This window comes from Ischnura elegans, chromosome 11 (assembly GCF_921293095.1).
Source record: "Ischnura elegans chromosome 11, ioIscEleg1.1, whole genome shotgun sequence".
Taxonomy (NCBI): Eukaryota; Metazoa; Arthropoda; class Insecta; order Odonata; family Coenagrionidae; genus Ischnura; species Ischnura elegans.
Window position 1 is genome coordinate 80077701 of NC_060256.1, and position 13295 is coordinate 80090995.

Here is a 13295-nt window from a genome sequence, read left to right on the forward strand (position 1 = left end):
TGAACTATTGTGATAAATTTTATTTAATAAAAAAACAGTCAACGATTCATGAAAAATGCCAAAGTATTTCTGGATACATCATCATTATACCCTACTAACTCTGGTCTCCCTTCTTTGTAGCCACACTCTTCAAATATGCTACTCACTGGTGTATGCCAAAAAATGTTTCTGATTCCACTGCCACCATTGAGGTTCATGGTATTAAGTTGGAAAACTGCGAAATGGAATCTCTTTCCATCAGTATGGATGCTTTGAAGAGTGATTGGATGCGTTAGGTCACTATCCTCATTCTAAAAGAGAGAAAAAAGTTAATTTCAGTCACAAAAAATATATTTTTGAACAGGAGACAAACAGTAGGGCTGCTGAGTCCATTTTCTGGGTTACTCCTGTGTTGCTGTTTTTCAGGTGACAACTATTTCTTTAGCTCTGCTACTCCAGTCTTCAGTAGGAAGATGAATTTGTAGGTTTACTGTTTTGGTCTTCATTAAACGGGGCCCCTTACCCAGTAATTAAGGGAGCAGTTTTTTTTCTGTTGGTCAGCACACTCCTCCGAGTGCCATCCAGAGGGTAGCCTCAGTCTCTGTTTAAGTTGACATATTATGTTATATCTAATTCAATTATCTGCCTTGGACAGCATCTGCCCTCCTTTGCTATTACTATGCTTCTGTCAAACAAATTGCCATGTCCTGGGGCACGCGTGCTCCACAATTGCTAATGACTGGAGTTGTCTATTTTTCCGCCATAGCGGTGACAAACAAGCGATTCCAGATGTAAGCGACAGCAGATCATTTGAGGACCCCAGGACATGACTTTGTTTGACAAGGCAAGGTAATGGTGAAAGAGAGCAAATATTACCAAAGGCCAATAAAAGAACCCATAGAGATAACAAAATATGACAACTTTAACAGAGACAGAGAATAACTCCTGGATGGCCACTGGATAAGTTTGTTGACCAATGGAAAAATGGCTCCCAGAATTGCTGGATAACAGGCACCATATAATGAAGAATATCACAGTGACCCAGTGCATTCATCTTCCACCTGAAGACGTGAGTAGCAGAGCTCAAGAAACTGCTGTCACCTGATAAAGAGCAACTATGGATTAACATGGAATATGGACTCGGCATTTGAGCCCAGTGAAAGTCTCTGTTCTTAAATTATAGGGATTTTAATTGCTATGTAACAGGGAAAGAAATCACGAAGGCAGTACGAAAAAAATGTTTTTGAAGGTAAGTACACCTCTTTGGAGTGAGGATGCATTTCAGTGAAGGTTCATTGGAGGAGAAATGCTCAAGGCAGCAGATGTCAAGAGTTTTTACCCCTTAACCTCCTGCCCTCATGCTAGCAGTAGCGTTAAGGTAGCTTATTACCAGCTGAAAAATACAATAGCCACATACACAGTAGCTACACAAATAAGTAGCTGAGGCTTCATCATTGTAACCAATCTGGTAGTCATATTAGAAATATATTAAATTTAAACTAGGGTGGTTACAAAATAATCCATATTCGACCCTAATCCAAAGAAATCCCATAAAAGTTGACAAATAGTGATATTGGCTAAGTTTCAACTCAACATAACGTAATCACCAGCCTCATTGAGGATAAAGTTCAGGAAATACAATTTCTTAAGTTTTGATAAACTACCATTTCTGATGAGAATAATTGATAGACTTGGCTGTAAGCATGTAGTGTTTATCGGTTGACATTGTTGTGTGGGTTTCCCTCTAGGATCAATAAATCAATTGGAGTTCATACCAAATTTCCATTTTTAATTGTTTTAATTACATTTGTTATTAATAGATAACTTTCCTCCAACAGCTAACATGTGTAAGTCTGACGAATGATTGAAAATAATCGAGCCACAACTGTAGAAAATCCCCAGAAGAAATTGATAGTCTGAGGCGTTACTTAATGGAAGTTACTCATTATGATTAAAAAATTTTTACTTTGTTTTTCCACATATACTTTATTAAGACACGACCATGGTTTCAATGCACTGCGTCATCATCTGGCGATGAGTACCATGAAGATTCTCCTTATATATAAACCAGGGTAGTGGGGGGGGGTAATCAAGAGGTAGGAGGAGTTTGGGAGGGAGGCGGGTTAGATTTTCCGTGGTTGTATACCCTTGGCTTTACAACCAGGGAAAATCTAACCCGCCTCCCTCCCAACCTACCCCCACTTCTTGATTACCCCCCCCACTACCCTGGTTTATATATAAGGAGAATCTTCATGGTACTCATCGCCAGATGATGACGCAGTGCGTCGAAACCATGGTCGCGTCCTAATAAAGTATATGTGGAAAAACAAAGTAAAAATTTTATAATCACACCCAGAAGATGCACTGAATAGTAGAGGCCTTAACGTTGTAGAAATCCATCTTACTGATTTGTGAATGAAAAACTTTGCTGTTTCTACAATTTGGAACTTTATTTTCCTGACTAGTTTCGATACACCGTATCATATTCATAGGAAAATGCAAGGGACAAGTACTCAGGGCAGATTAAGGAGGATACAGGGAAGAATAGTCTGAGGAAGGCAAAAGAACTAGCTTGGGATAGAAATAAATTGAGGGCTACTGTATACCAATCTTAGGATTGCAACATTATGTACGTATGGTGCTAAGTGAATCTTGAATTAGCAGGAATAACCTTATGGTTCATTCTGCTTAAATTGATAGGAATGATTGTGTGATGAATGAGAATAGAGCTCACACTCCCTATTATCCGGGCTAAAGATGGGGAGAGGTGGAACAAATGATCAGAAAACACGGATAATCCAAACGCTCAAATTAATTTCTTGTAATATCCATAATTTACTTGAATCGAACAGTTTCCAAATCATATTATTAATTATGCACTTATTCTGTTATTTTAAAGTCCCTGGATGCATTGAGAGCTCTCTTTGCCTTACCGCGATCTTTTTAGTGGCGATAACGTGACTACTCGTTTACTTCTCCGTATAAGACCTGGTTTCAAAAACCATACATCCTTGGCTGTGTGATTACGGAGACAGAAAAGTGGTTTACATGAATGCTTCAAAACCACTGCACGACATCAGAAACTAAACTGCAGGGTACCACGCCACATAGTCGTGTCTTGCACAAGTTAACCGTGTGGCAACAGTGGAACGCAGATCCATGATCATGGAGTGCAGTCGCGCACTGGGAGGCTTGGGAAACAGGAACACTGAGCTCCTGTAAATGCAGCTAGCAGGTGGTCGCGCTATCGTGCAGCAGTGATTCTAGATTATCCACGCCAGCAATGCCTGGTTATGACTCATGCAATCTCTACTTCCACTTCCCCGCTGCCTTCACTTCTAAAAATCCCTTCCTCTTTAGTTAGACCTTGATTAGTCACGGCATAAACATGCCTGAGTGCAAGGAAATTTCTAGTTCTCTTGTGCTGTATTCAACAGCATGCAAGACCATAGCAATAATAGCGCATTTGCGATTGAAGCAAACATTTAAACATCGTGCATAACATTTTTTTTGACTTACAATCGGTTAACTGTTGAAGAATCTTTTAAATTAATCAAGAAGTTTTTTTTCGCCTCCACTTATTGTAATTTTCAATACTTGAGTATATGTCAACGTAAACTTGAAACATTCCTTCTCAGCAAGTAAATGAAATAATTCTGTTTTACAAAGGGGATTCTAATGGAAATAGTAAGCCTGGTGTAGCCTAGCGTTAAAATTCAGTAATTCTGGTGATTTTGCATCCAATTTTAATTTTTATAAAGATCCCGCAAAACATTGAAAGAGAGTGAAGATCGTGCATGGATAATTCGCAACATGGATAAGCCGAACTTGGATAATCGGGAGTCTGCTGTACTCGTTATTCTCTCAGGACAGCTGAAATGATGGCTAAGATGACATGCATGACTTGGGCCCTTTTAACTCCACTTGCATTGGGAAGTCTGCTAATTCATCCAATATTTACTCATTCCTTTACTAGCCCTTTTCAAAGGAGGATGCCCATTATTTATTGGACAGTTCACCTGAAGATCCTTTCTTTGATCCATTCCAAGGTCTCCACAAGAAAAGCCAGGGTAGTGTTTTTCTCAACATTTTTTAGATTGGTGAGCTTAGTTATTCTTTTTCTATGGATAAATATCATATGACATTGCAATGTAGAATTTCCATACATCATGCTACAACATGCAGAGTGCCACTAGAAATTGTGCTGATCGCTGATATTTAAGTACTGCTATTTGACGTCAGTAGGGAATGATATTTAAGGTTTAGATGACTGACTGACTATGCAGAAGGCAAATCTATCACTAATAATGGAAAAGACATAACCATTAATTCATCTTCTTAAGATAGATTGGGAGAGAGCAGATAAATGCGATAATTTGGCACAAATTCCTTTGTACTGCATGGACAAATCTTTCCCTTAAATATCCTTTGTTGCAGGAAGAAGGTCTCTCTCTTTATTGAGTTAACCCGATAGCTATTAAAGTTCATTTAACCATGGGTCCTTTCCGATAAAATGCAAGTCAGTTTTGACCAGTGCACTGCATAAGTAATGCTATCTTCCCCCACCACCATTCATCCCACAACAAGGTAAGGTAAGCCAGTGGAATTAGACCTTTACCTCCAACAAGTGAACAGGTTTCAAATAGGTTTTCCCACCTTTTATTTTGGTACAGGTTCTTAGGCTCCCATTCCAACCTCCAGAACTGGTGGAACTGAGACAGAATGGAAGTATGAAATACTCCCCAGGAAAGAGGGATGACCTCCAGAGTAAAATTTTATGCTGGGAGTGCTATCCTCTGCAATGAATACACTCAAATTTCTCTTATGTTTGGTACTTGTGGCCATGCATTTGCATTTAAACTCCCAGTACTCTTTCACAAGGACACAGAAACAATAATTTAAAACATTTTCTGATACATTTCGGGGAGGGGTCACGACCCACCCCCCTCTGAATCTGCCACTGAACGGAGAACCAAACCATCCCTAGTTTCAATGTAAAATTTTAGAATGCTAACTGAAGAAGTAAGAAAAAATATAATGATACATGAAATGAAAAACTACATGTGTACCACACTTTACATTTCAAAAAATGATCATTAAATCTACAAATATTAATTCAATTTGAAGATTCAGGCTTCCATTGACAGCATTGAGCCAATAATCATGTCCCTTAATTAGAAGTTTATAGGCCACTATAACATTTACTCACTTTCAACGAATGCCTCGCCTGGGCTGCTGCAACAGCAAATGTGTGGACCAGGGATCTTCCCATGAACTGCTTCTCGGTAACTGGCAGGTCATAAAGGTTCTTCACTTCCGTCTCATTGTAATGAAAAAATACTGTATGAAGACTAGCATTGCTGGTATTTGGCTGAAGGGCTATTGGAACAAAAAGTATAGACATTTCCATTAAATACAGATGTATGTACTTTATTATTGATGCATTTTTTTACAGTTAAACAGTTTTAAATTTGCTAAAATTTTAAATGCCATTTTTCATGATAAAGGATGATCTAAATTAATATTTTTTACACATTAATACTTTTTAAACCCCATAGCATTACCATTAAAATCTGTTAAATATACATCCATTTGCATATGTGATCTCAAATTTAAATTCCCTCAAACTTATCCATGTTAAAATGGGACAATTTTAAAGTAAACAATATACTTTTATGCACCCCTTTCTCAAGAAGAGGTATTTTGAGGTTGAAGATGTAAAGTTTAGCAAATCAAAAATAAAGTTCAATCAAGATGATGAATTGATAAATAAAAGAATATAGATGTAGACTAATGTTATACAAAAATAAGACTACTAGCAAAAAATGATTTTTTCCAAATTTCACATTTATTCATGCAGAAATATTTTTCATTGCTCTTATTGTACGGTCGACTTACGAAATATATCCTGAAGATCATATAAATTCTCTTTAAGAAGAGAAACAGTTGGTTCCATCGGATACAAGTCTGGTAAAGGAATATCAATAGTTCCTCTGACCACATCATCATCAGCAATTGGAGGCAATGGGTTCTTAGCCATCAACATCAAATCAGCTCTACATTCCAGCTGAATTAAACTCCCATCCTTTTCCAAAGGCACAGATACATTTTGACTTTCCATTAAAAACAATGGTTCAATATTTTTCGAATGCCTTTTCATTTGACAGAGATTGGTTAAGTTTAAGCACATTAGGCGGCTGAAATAGAAGAGGTGAAAGTCAATGAATAATAATAACATTTATTTCACAGGAGTAAACCCAATTTACAAATTTTAATTATAAGGAAATTAAAATATAAGCAATAAATTTAAAAAGTTACAAGGTAGCACAAAATACAAATTCCATTTGAGTATAGGTACATACAAAAGAGGATAATAGGGTAGTTTCCTTCATCAAAGATAACGATAGGCATTGATTGCGATTCGTTACCCACCATTAGTGTATTCATAATACACAAATTATTTGGTTTTTGAAATACCGGATTAGACGAATGGCAAGGGTCAAATTTTATCCTCATTTGAAAAAGGCCAGATTGGCGCCCATGCGATTCCACTCCGCGTGACGTCACAGGGACCTAGTTTCTACACGAGAGGATAGGAGTTATACATCGTCTGAGGTTACCAATCCATGCATGAGGCACAGAGCTCAGGGAAACATGTCTTAATAATCACCTATTAAAACTGGCTAAGGTCGGAAAGTTTTCTTCGTTTGATAAGGTATTAATAAACCTTTTTTAAGCCAAGCGCTACCATTCAGCAAGGTACTCAGCTATCCGCTAGCATCCTGCGTCCTATCAGCGCTCAGAGCCTCGATCAAGGTCACTTCGCAAGGAGAGAGGGGGAACCAGAAATGCGTCGCACGGACTTTCCTACTTACGCGTCGCGTTTTTGCGCGCTTGAAATTTTTCACTTTTCATTTAATCGCGAAAAATAGATATCATCATTTAAAAATCTAAAAGCGCGAAATACGTACTCCAGGAGTAATAATCTTTCGATTTAGGCAATAAAAAAATAATAGGAAACCACGCTATTCTTCTAATGATATTAATAATGGTTAATAAAAATAACTACAATCATCAACTCCTTACACTAAAATCCATATAATATAGTTTTAGAAGTAGACAAGAATTAATATGAATCTGAAATGAGAAGAGGATATGAAAGGATGCAGGCATATCATTACAATAAGTAATGGTAGTAAACTGAATACAATTAATCCTTACACAGAGCAGAGGTAAGTTCTTTGGAAACAATGAATTATGTGAAATACCTGTGGCCACTTCGGAAGGCCACTGAATATTAAATGAAAAGCTATTCAGAGACCTTGTAAGGTGTCTAGTGTATTTTATTTCCACCTCACAGGCAAATGACTTTGTGCTTGAGTTACCCTTTTTAATGAAAATCATAGAAATTTCCTTCCTCATAGGAAATTTTTTCCTTTCTGTAGAAACATTAAATTGTGGTTTCGCTAGTAGTAGGACCCACCCGCCTCTGTGATGGTGCAAGATCCTCTTCCCTGCCCTTGCAATCCTATCCTATCCCAGGAGGCGTCGTCGGGCTCCTATCATGGCGGCGCCTCCCTCCTTTTTCCTACCTTGTCCTCCCCCTTCTGTGGTGCAGAGGTAAAAAGTGAGAGCTTAAAGACCCTGCCCTGGGAGTGTAACCCCACGAGCCTGCCTTGGTGTCTCGTTCCACCCGCTTGAGTTACCCTATTTAGTGGGCGTAAACCTACAGGCAGAGACCCAATGAGTGGGATTCAAGGGAATCCTATTCCACTTAAAAAGAACTGACTAAAGTCTTGTTTTCAAATGAGGCTCAGCTCTAATAGGATAAAATGTAGATCACAAAATCTGCTGACCACAAGTCAATATTTGTCTATTTGTTCCAAGTGTACAAAGCCACTGCAAGTTGAGCCAATGAAAAACATACCATTTCAAAAATTTGTACAATTGAATATGAAGCCCTAACAAAGACAGTAACAGAATTATTGTAGCAGAAGTGTTAGATATTAGGTAAGCAGTGAATGGGTGAGAATATGAAAGGATTTATGGATAGAATGAAAGTGGATGCGCCTCATTTTACATCGAAGACGTATGATCAATTAGGGAAGGTCAATAGGCTGCTGTACTCATAAAATGCTACATAACAACCTACTTAACCAGTAGGATAACTTCATCACTATAACCTCAATCATTTATCATTAAAGTGACCATTCATTAGATCATCCATCCATTACTGCTCTAGCCACATTCCCCTAAAAATTGCCTTCTCTTCATTCCTACCCCCACTATCTTCCCTTTCTTAACCCTCCCAATCTCAAGACCATATTTTTTCAATGGTATGTGTGTAAGGTGAAGAAAAGGTATGACCCGGATACCGAAGAAAATTTTCTAAGAGAATGATCATAATTATGTCTCTATTTTATTTGATGAGGCTTTTGCCTCCATTAAGATGAATTATAGATCCTTACCATCTTCTTTTGTCAACAATTCCATACACACGAGGGAATACCCAAGTAGGTTTTTCTGGGTTGTGGAGCTTAGGTAGCTTCTGCTGAGTAGCATCGAAGACATGTGATGACATAATACATCTGAGGATCAAACATTTTCTCATAAGCAATAACTTCATTTAACCATAAACACGATTATCATGATTCATAGAGCACTGACCTTTTCACCAATTTCTCATCCAATTCAGGATTCGACTTATCCATCAAAAGTTGAAATTTACTAGGAAGACCCTCCTCTATTTCTACCGTATTAGTCAATCTCTTTGCTTGATCAAGACCCTCTAGCAAAGATGAATGGTTTTTGTATAGATAACAAGGCCTAGGATTCCACATAGGGTTGTAGCTTTCATCCTCCACGGGCAAATCTTCATGGCATTCCACAATTTTGCTGAGAAATTTTAAAAGAATGGTTAATTTCGTAGCGTTATAATTCTTACATGTGTACCGTTGCGAAAGTTTTATGCTAGCGCAGCAGAATGAAAGACTGTGACACATAAGTTATTGTTCACCAATTTAAATACTGGATCGATGATGTAGTTAAGAACTCAATTAGACAACAAAATTGCAAGAATGGGTAGAATTGTCAAAACACAAGAAAACTTGAAGTGGTATATGAAAAAGCGATAATAATTTTGGCTGGCCTTTTTTTTGAAGGCTTCCTTATATGTTTAAATGTGATATGGAAAAGGTATACGCAAATTCACTAAGAAATTTGTACCCTACTCCATGCGTGACCACAGCTTAATACATCGTAAAAGCGTTGAAAAAAATGTCACCTTTCTAATTCAGGAATATCCTGTATGATATCATCGTATTCATAAACACGGATTCCTTTCTCTTTCAGAATTTTCTCAGCCCCGGTGTTAGGTATCACACGATGCCGTTGAATCCTCCAATGATTTTTAAACTGACGACCGAGGTGCTGAGAAAAGAGAACCTGTGAAAGCTTCATCTTCCACTTTTCACAGAATCAAAAAACCGAGATCCAAATTATACATCCATCGATATTTGGTCTATATTTACACGGTTTTCATGCGTTATGAACGTAATGAAAACACGCTTAACTACTTTCTCATGTCAGTTCGCTGACAGCCATATTTGTTTTCATTGCAAGGCGGCATTATGGAATCTGATAATAATTTGAGTGTGTGTAGCTTCGGTTGCCTGCTGCTCTTGCGATGGATATTCGGTATCACTTTCTTCAGGTAAAAAAAATCTGTATAAATAAATTGGTATTATATTCTCCATAATTTCGCGGAGTTAACTTGGGAACACTTGTAGTTTAATATGAGCTGTATTTGGTGGATCCTGGTGCTATAGAAGTCTATGTTTTTTTTTACCACTAACTATTTGTCGGACCTAATTTGTCGCATGACTTTTTGGTCAAATTTTTAATTAATTGTCAGGAGCATCAAGCACTGGCCTAAAGGCGAATCATGCCGTTGCCTGCCTTCAGAGCTAGCTAACTAGGATGATTTTTGTAATACCAAGGTATTTTTTGATTGTTTACATTCGTCAAAACACAAGCTTAATTCATGCCGATACTGCTTTTGTGGATTTTAAATCGTTAAAAAAATGTTCTTAGTACTCAAAGAGCAACCTCCATACAATTTCTCTAAAATCGGTGTATGTGTAAATAAATAGCTGTATGGGACAGTAATGTAATTCAATCGGATGTGAGATCATTTTCTATTTTAAATTGAATTCACTGTAGTTGCAGCAAAAATTTAAGTTTAAAATCGTCAAAAAAGGTTGGATTTAGATTAGTTTCTGGGCATGGTAGTTTAATTTTGATAATTAAGTTGAATATGTGACTTCATCGTTCCATCAGAGATGTCGGCGACTTATAATTTTTACGAAGTGCCGTAATTCTCGTATATTACCGTTGCTATGAGTTGGGATAAAATATTTCATTCTCGCCTATACTTGCTATTGTTGCAGCTGTTCACGAAAAATGTTCGGAGATTTGTGATACCATGGCACCTGAACCATTAGAATGAAAATAAATCTTCCAAGCGGTAATTCGTATAGCGCGACTGACTTGTGTACGTGAAGCCAAAATAATTGTGGACTCCGTGCTAAATTAACCATGAATGCTTGATATTGGCATATTTGTGAATTTTAAATGTCTGACGCTTGCTTTCGCTTTTAAAGTATTGTTCTTCACCAGGTTAGTGTTGAATGAGGTCAGTGTTGAAGGTACGATCATGATGAATTAAGTGCAAACTTGATGTTTCAAGGCCGTTACAACCGCGATTATGACCGCCAAAAAGTAATGGTACACTCCATTTATGGTTAAAAACATGTTTGCAATTGTTACTTCCCATTCCCTGCCGTCTCTGCGCAAATTATATCGATTAATGAATCCATGGAATTCGAAATAAAATCTGACTTATCATCTGGGTAGGTCGTCGAAAATTGGTCTTTGATTTGCAAGGCGTTCTTTAAATAGCATCCCTAAATAATTCATGACAATCTTTTTGATTTAGCGTTTATTTCCAGCTGCCATGTAATTTTTCGTGCCAAACTTTGCATGGACGTATGGAACCTCGTTACGTACACATTGCAGATGCACTGGCGTGCGGAATTTTTTGACGGATCAGCTGAAATGACGTCAACTGTCACAGCGAGTATGTTGCGGTAGAGCAGTAATTATGGCCTAGTTTCCCACTGTCAAGGCAATTCGCTGGTTACTTTCTTGTTAATCGTAGGAAATATTATGGAAATCAATGGCTACGTACTGCAACTAGTAGGAGAAATTTAATTTCCCAATACGGCAAAATCGATCATACGATGTGGCGATTGCAATCTACCTGCAGACAAAATAATTACTAACCGGCGAAAGAATAGACTAAATCTTCCTTTTGCATTCTGCAACTAAGGTAAATAGCTTCTTCTAGTCACATAATCAATGGTAAAAAAGACCTTAAGATAACGGCATTGTATGCACCTGATTTGGCACTTCTTCTTTTAGACTATCGCCTCTGCGGTAGGATTTGGCTCCATATTTCATTTTATAGATATTACCGATGTTCTCTAAGTATTATTTTACATCACGTGTATAGCTTTGATGCTGTTTTGGTAATATAGGCCATTCTCCGAACTCCTACCATTGACACATCGCAATCTTCACTGTCGCCATAAGTGAAAATCAGCACAGTCCAACATGGCTGCAGACTCAGGAATGGAGACGTGTCCTTCTCCAGAAATTCCAGATTCACGGAAAAGACCTCTTGATGGAGATGTGGAAAATGGGACTACGAAGAGGTCACATTACGGTGGAGGTTAGTGCAAAATTCCTTTTAACACCCTTGGCTCTTATCGCTCTGCCCGGGCAACATAAGTTAGGACAATCTGCATTGGCAAAATAGAGTAATTTTTGTCTTAATTTTTTGTTTCTCCACGTCACCTGCAATAAATCTCCTATTTTGAAACCTGCATAACTCTGCAATTATGATCAAATAAGATTTTATATTTTTTCTTGTTGAAAGGCCAAGTTAATTGCCGATTACGAAATTTCATTTTCATTAGTCTTTTTCTTTTTTCACTCTGTTTTTAAACATATGTCATGTTTATGGAATGTGATTACCTGAAAATTTCCAACGTATTACGCTTAGACTTTTAATATATTTCACCATATTCCCTGACATTAAATGAAGACGAAAGTGGAACACAAAATTCCCTCGCATGTCTCATAAAGGACCGGCCTTTGCTTAATTTCAGGTGGTGATGGCTCATTCCATTTCAAGTTACTTGTACCTAGTGTTGCAGCTGGAGCCATAATCGGGAAAGGAGGGGAAACAATAGCTCAATTACAAAAGGACACCTGTGCTAGAGTGAAAATGTCTAAGGCTAATGATTTTTACCCAGGTATTGGAACTGCGGATGCTGCAAGTTTGGTTTTATTCGCCGGGGTACTCATTGTTTAATTTTAATTTGATCAATATAATCTTCTCCCTTACAGGAACGACGGAGCGTGTTTGCCTAATAACTGGTAGCTTAGATGCCATTATGTCAGTTTTAGTTTTCATAATGGAAAAAATTAAAGAAAAGCCTGATCCGAATGCCAAACCTGCTATTGACTTTGACAATAAAACAGCTGCTGAGCGTGAGAAGCAGGTAAACCCATGTTTTTGTGTTCAGTTTTGTAAACACCAACTTTCTGTGACTTCAAACTTGGAAATTTGTTTCACGGATGCAATATGAAGTATTTTGGACCTGTATTGCAGGTAAAAATATTAGTGCCCAATAGTACAGCTGGAATGGTGATTGGTAAGGGTGGAAACTATATCAAACAGATCAAAGAGGAAAGTGGGTCATATGTTCAAATATCTCAGAAGGCAAAGGATCAAACACTCCAGGAGAGATGCATCACAGTGATTGGCAAGTCTATTTATTTAAAGTGATTTTTTGTCATTTAAGCTCTTGGCTCTTTACTTTTTGCCTCCTTATACTTTTATATTTTCTGTCGATTCCCATGTGAGAATTTAGTTTTTGTGTGTCCTGTTAAAATCTTGATGTGGTTGTGTTAGGCTATGGAATCATTTTACTCGTTTGACCTCATAACCAGCTGATCTCAGAATAGCTTTGGTAAACTTTATTGTTGCCTCCTCATTACTAGTGTGGGTAAATCGTTTTAGATGTTGTAGAGTAATTGTACTACCTTTAGCATCCTCTCTCTTATCCTCAAGTGTCCAATATGAAGTTTTTCAGGTCTTATATCTGTGAGACTTTTCACATTTCCTTGTTCTTATATATCATATGAAACAATGGATTTTAAGTGAGTGACTTGTGCCTCTGTGACAACGC

General features: G+C 37.6%; 2 protein-coding genes across 5 annotated transcripts in view; one reads left to right on the forward strand and one right to left on the reverse strand.

Annotated features, from left to right (window-relative positions):
• LOC124167978 (39S ribosomal protein L37, mitochondrial) lies at nt 1-11685 on the reverse strand. 2 transcript variants are annotated; one of them, XM_046546058.1, is made up of 6 exons: nt 11597-11685; nt 8647-8874; nt 8448-8567; nt 5878-6176; nt 5189-5358; nt 1-290 (listed from the first exon to the last, which is right to left on the reverse strand). In XM_046546058.1, the coding sequence occupies exons 1-6, from the start codon at nt 11626-11628 to the stop codon at nt 39-41; spliced, it is 1101 nt and encodes a 366-aa protein (XP_046402014.1). In that variant the 5' UTR covers nt 11629-11685; the 3' UTR covers nt 1-38. The 2 variants fall into 2 exon arrangements, with proteins under 2 accessions (XP_046402014.1, XP_046402013.1); XM_046546057.1 differs by lacking the exon at nt 11597-11685 and adding an exon at nt 9263-9539.
• LOC124167977 (RNA-binding protein Pasilla) overlaps nt 11653-13295 on the forward strand; it is a 25840-nt gene continuing 24197 nt past the window's right edge. For all 3 annotated transcript variants that reach the window (XR_006866805.1, XM_046546055.1, XM_046546056.1), the window contains exons 1-4: nt 11653-11770; nt 12210-12356; nt 12451-12605; nt 12716-12869. Coding sequence is in view for 2 of the 3 variants with exons in the window: in XM_046546055.1 (XP_046402011.1) it covers nt 11653-11770; nt 12210-12356; nt 12451-12605; nt 12716-12869 (574 nt within the window). In the remaining variant the exon portion in view is untranslated. The remainder of the gene's footprint in view (nt 11771-12209; nt 12357-12450; nt 12606-12715; nt 12870-13295) is intronic.

Coding starts and splice junctions, on each gene's coding strand:
- LOC124167978 (XM_046546057.1), bottom strand. CDS start 9,438: ATGAAGCTTTCACAGGTTCTCTTTTCTCAGCACCTCGGTCGTCAGTTT. Junction 8,568..8,646: donor GATGAGAAATTGGTGAAAAG/GTCAGTGCTCTA, acceptor TTTGATCCTCAG/ATGTATTATGTCATCACATG. Junction 291..5,188: donor AGGCGAGGCATTCGTTGAAA/GTGAGTAAATGT, acceptor TCTCTCTTTTAG/AATGAGGATAGTGACCTAAC.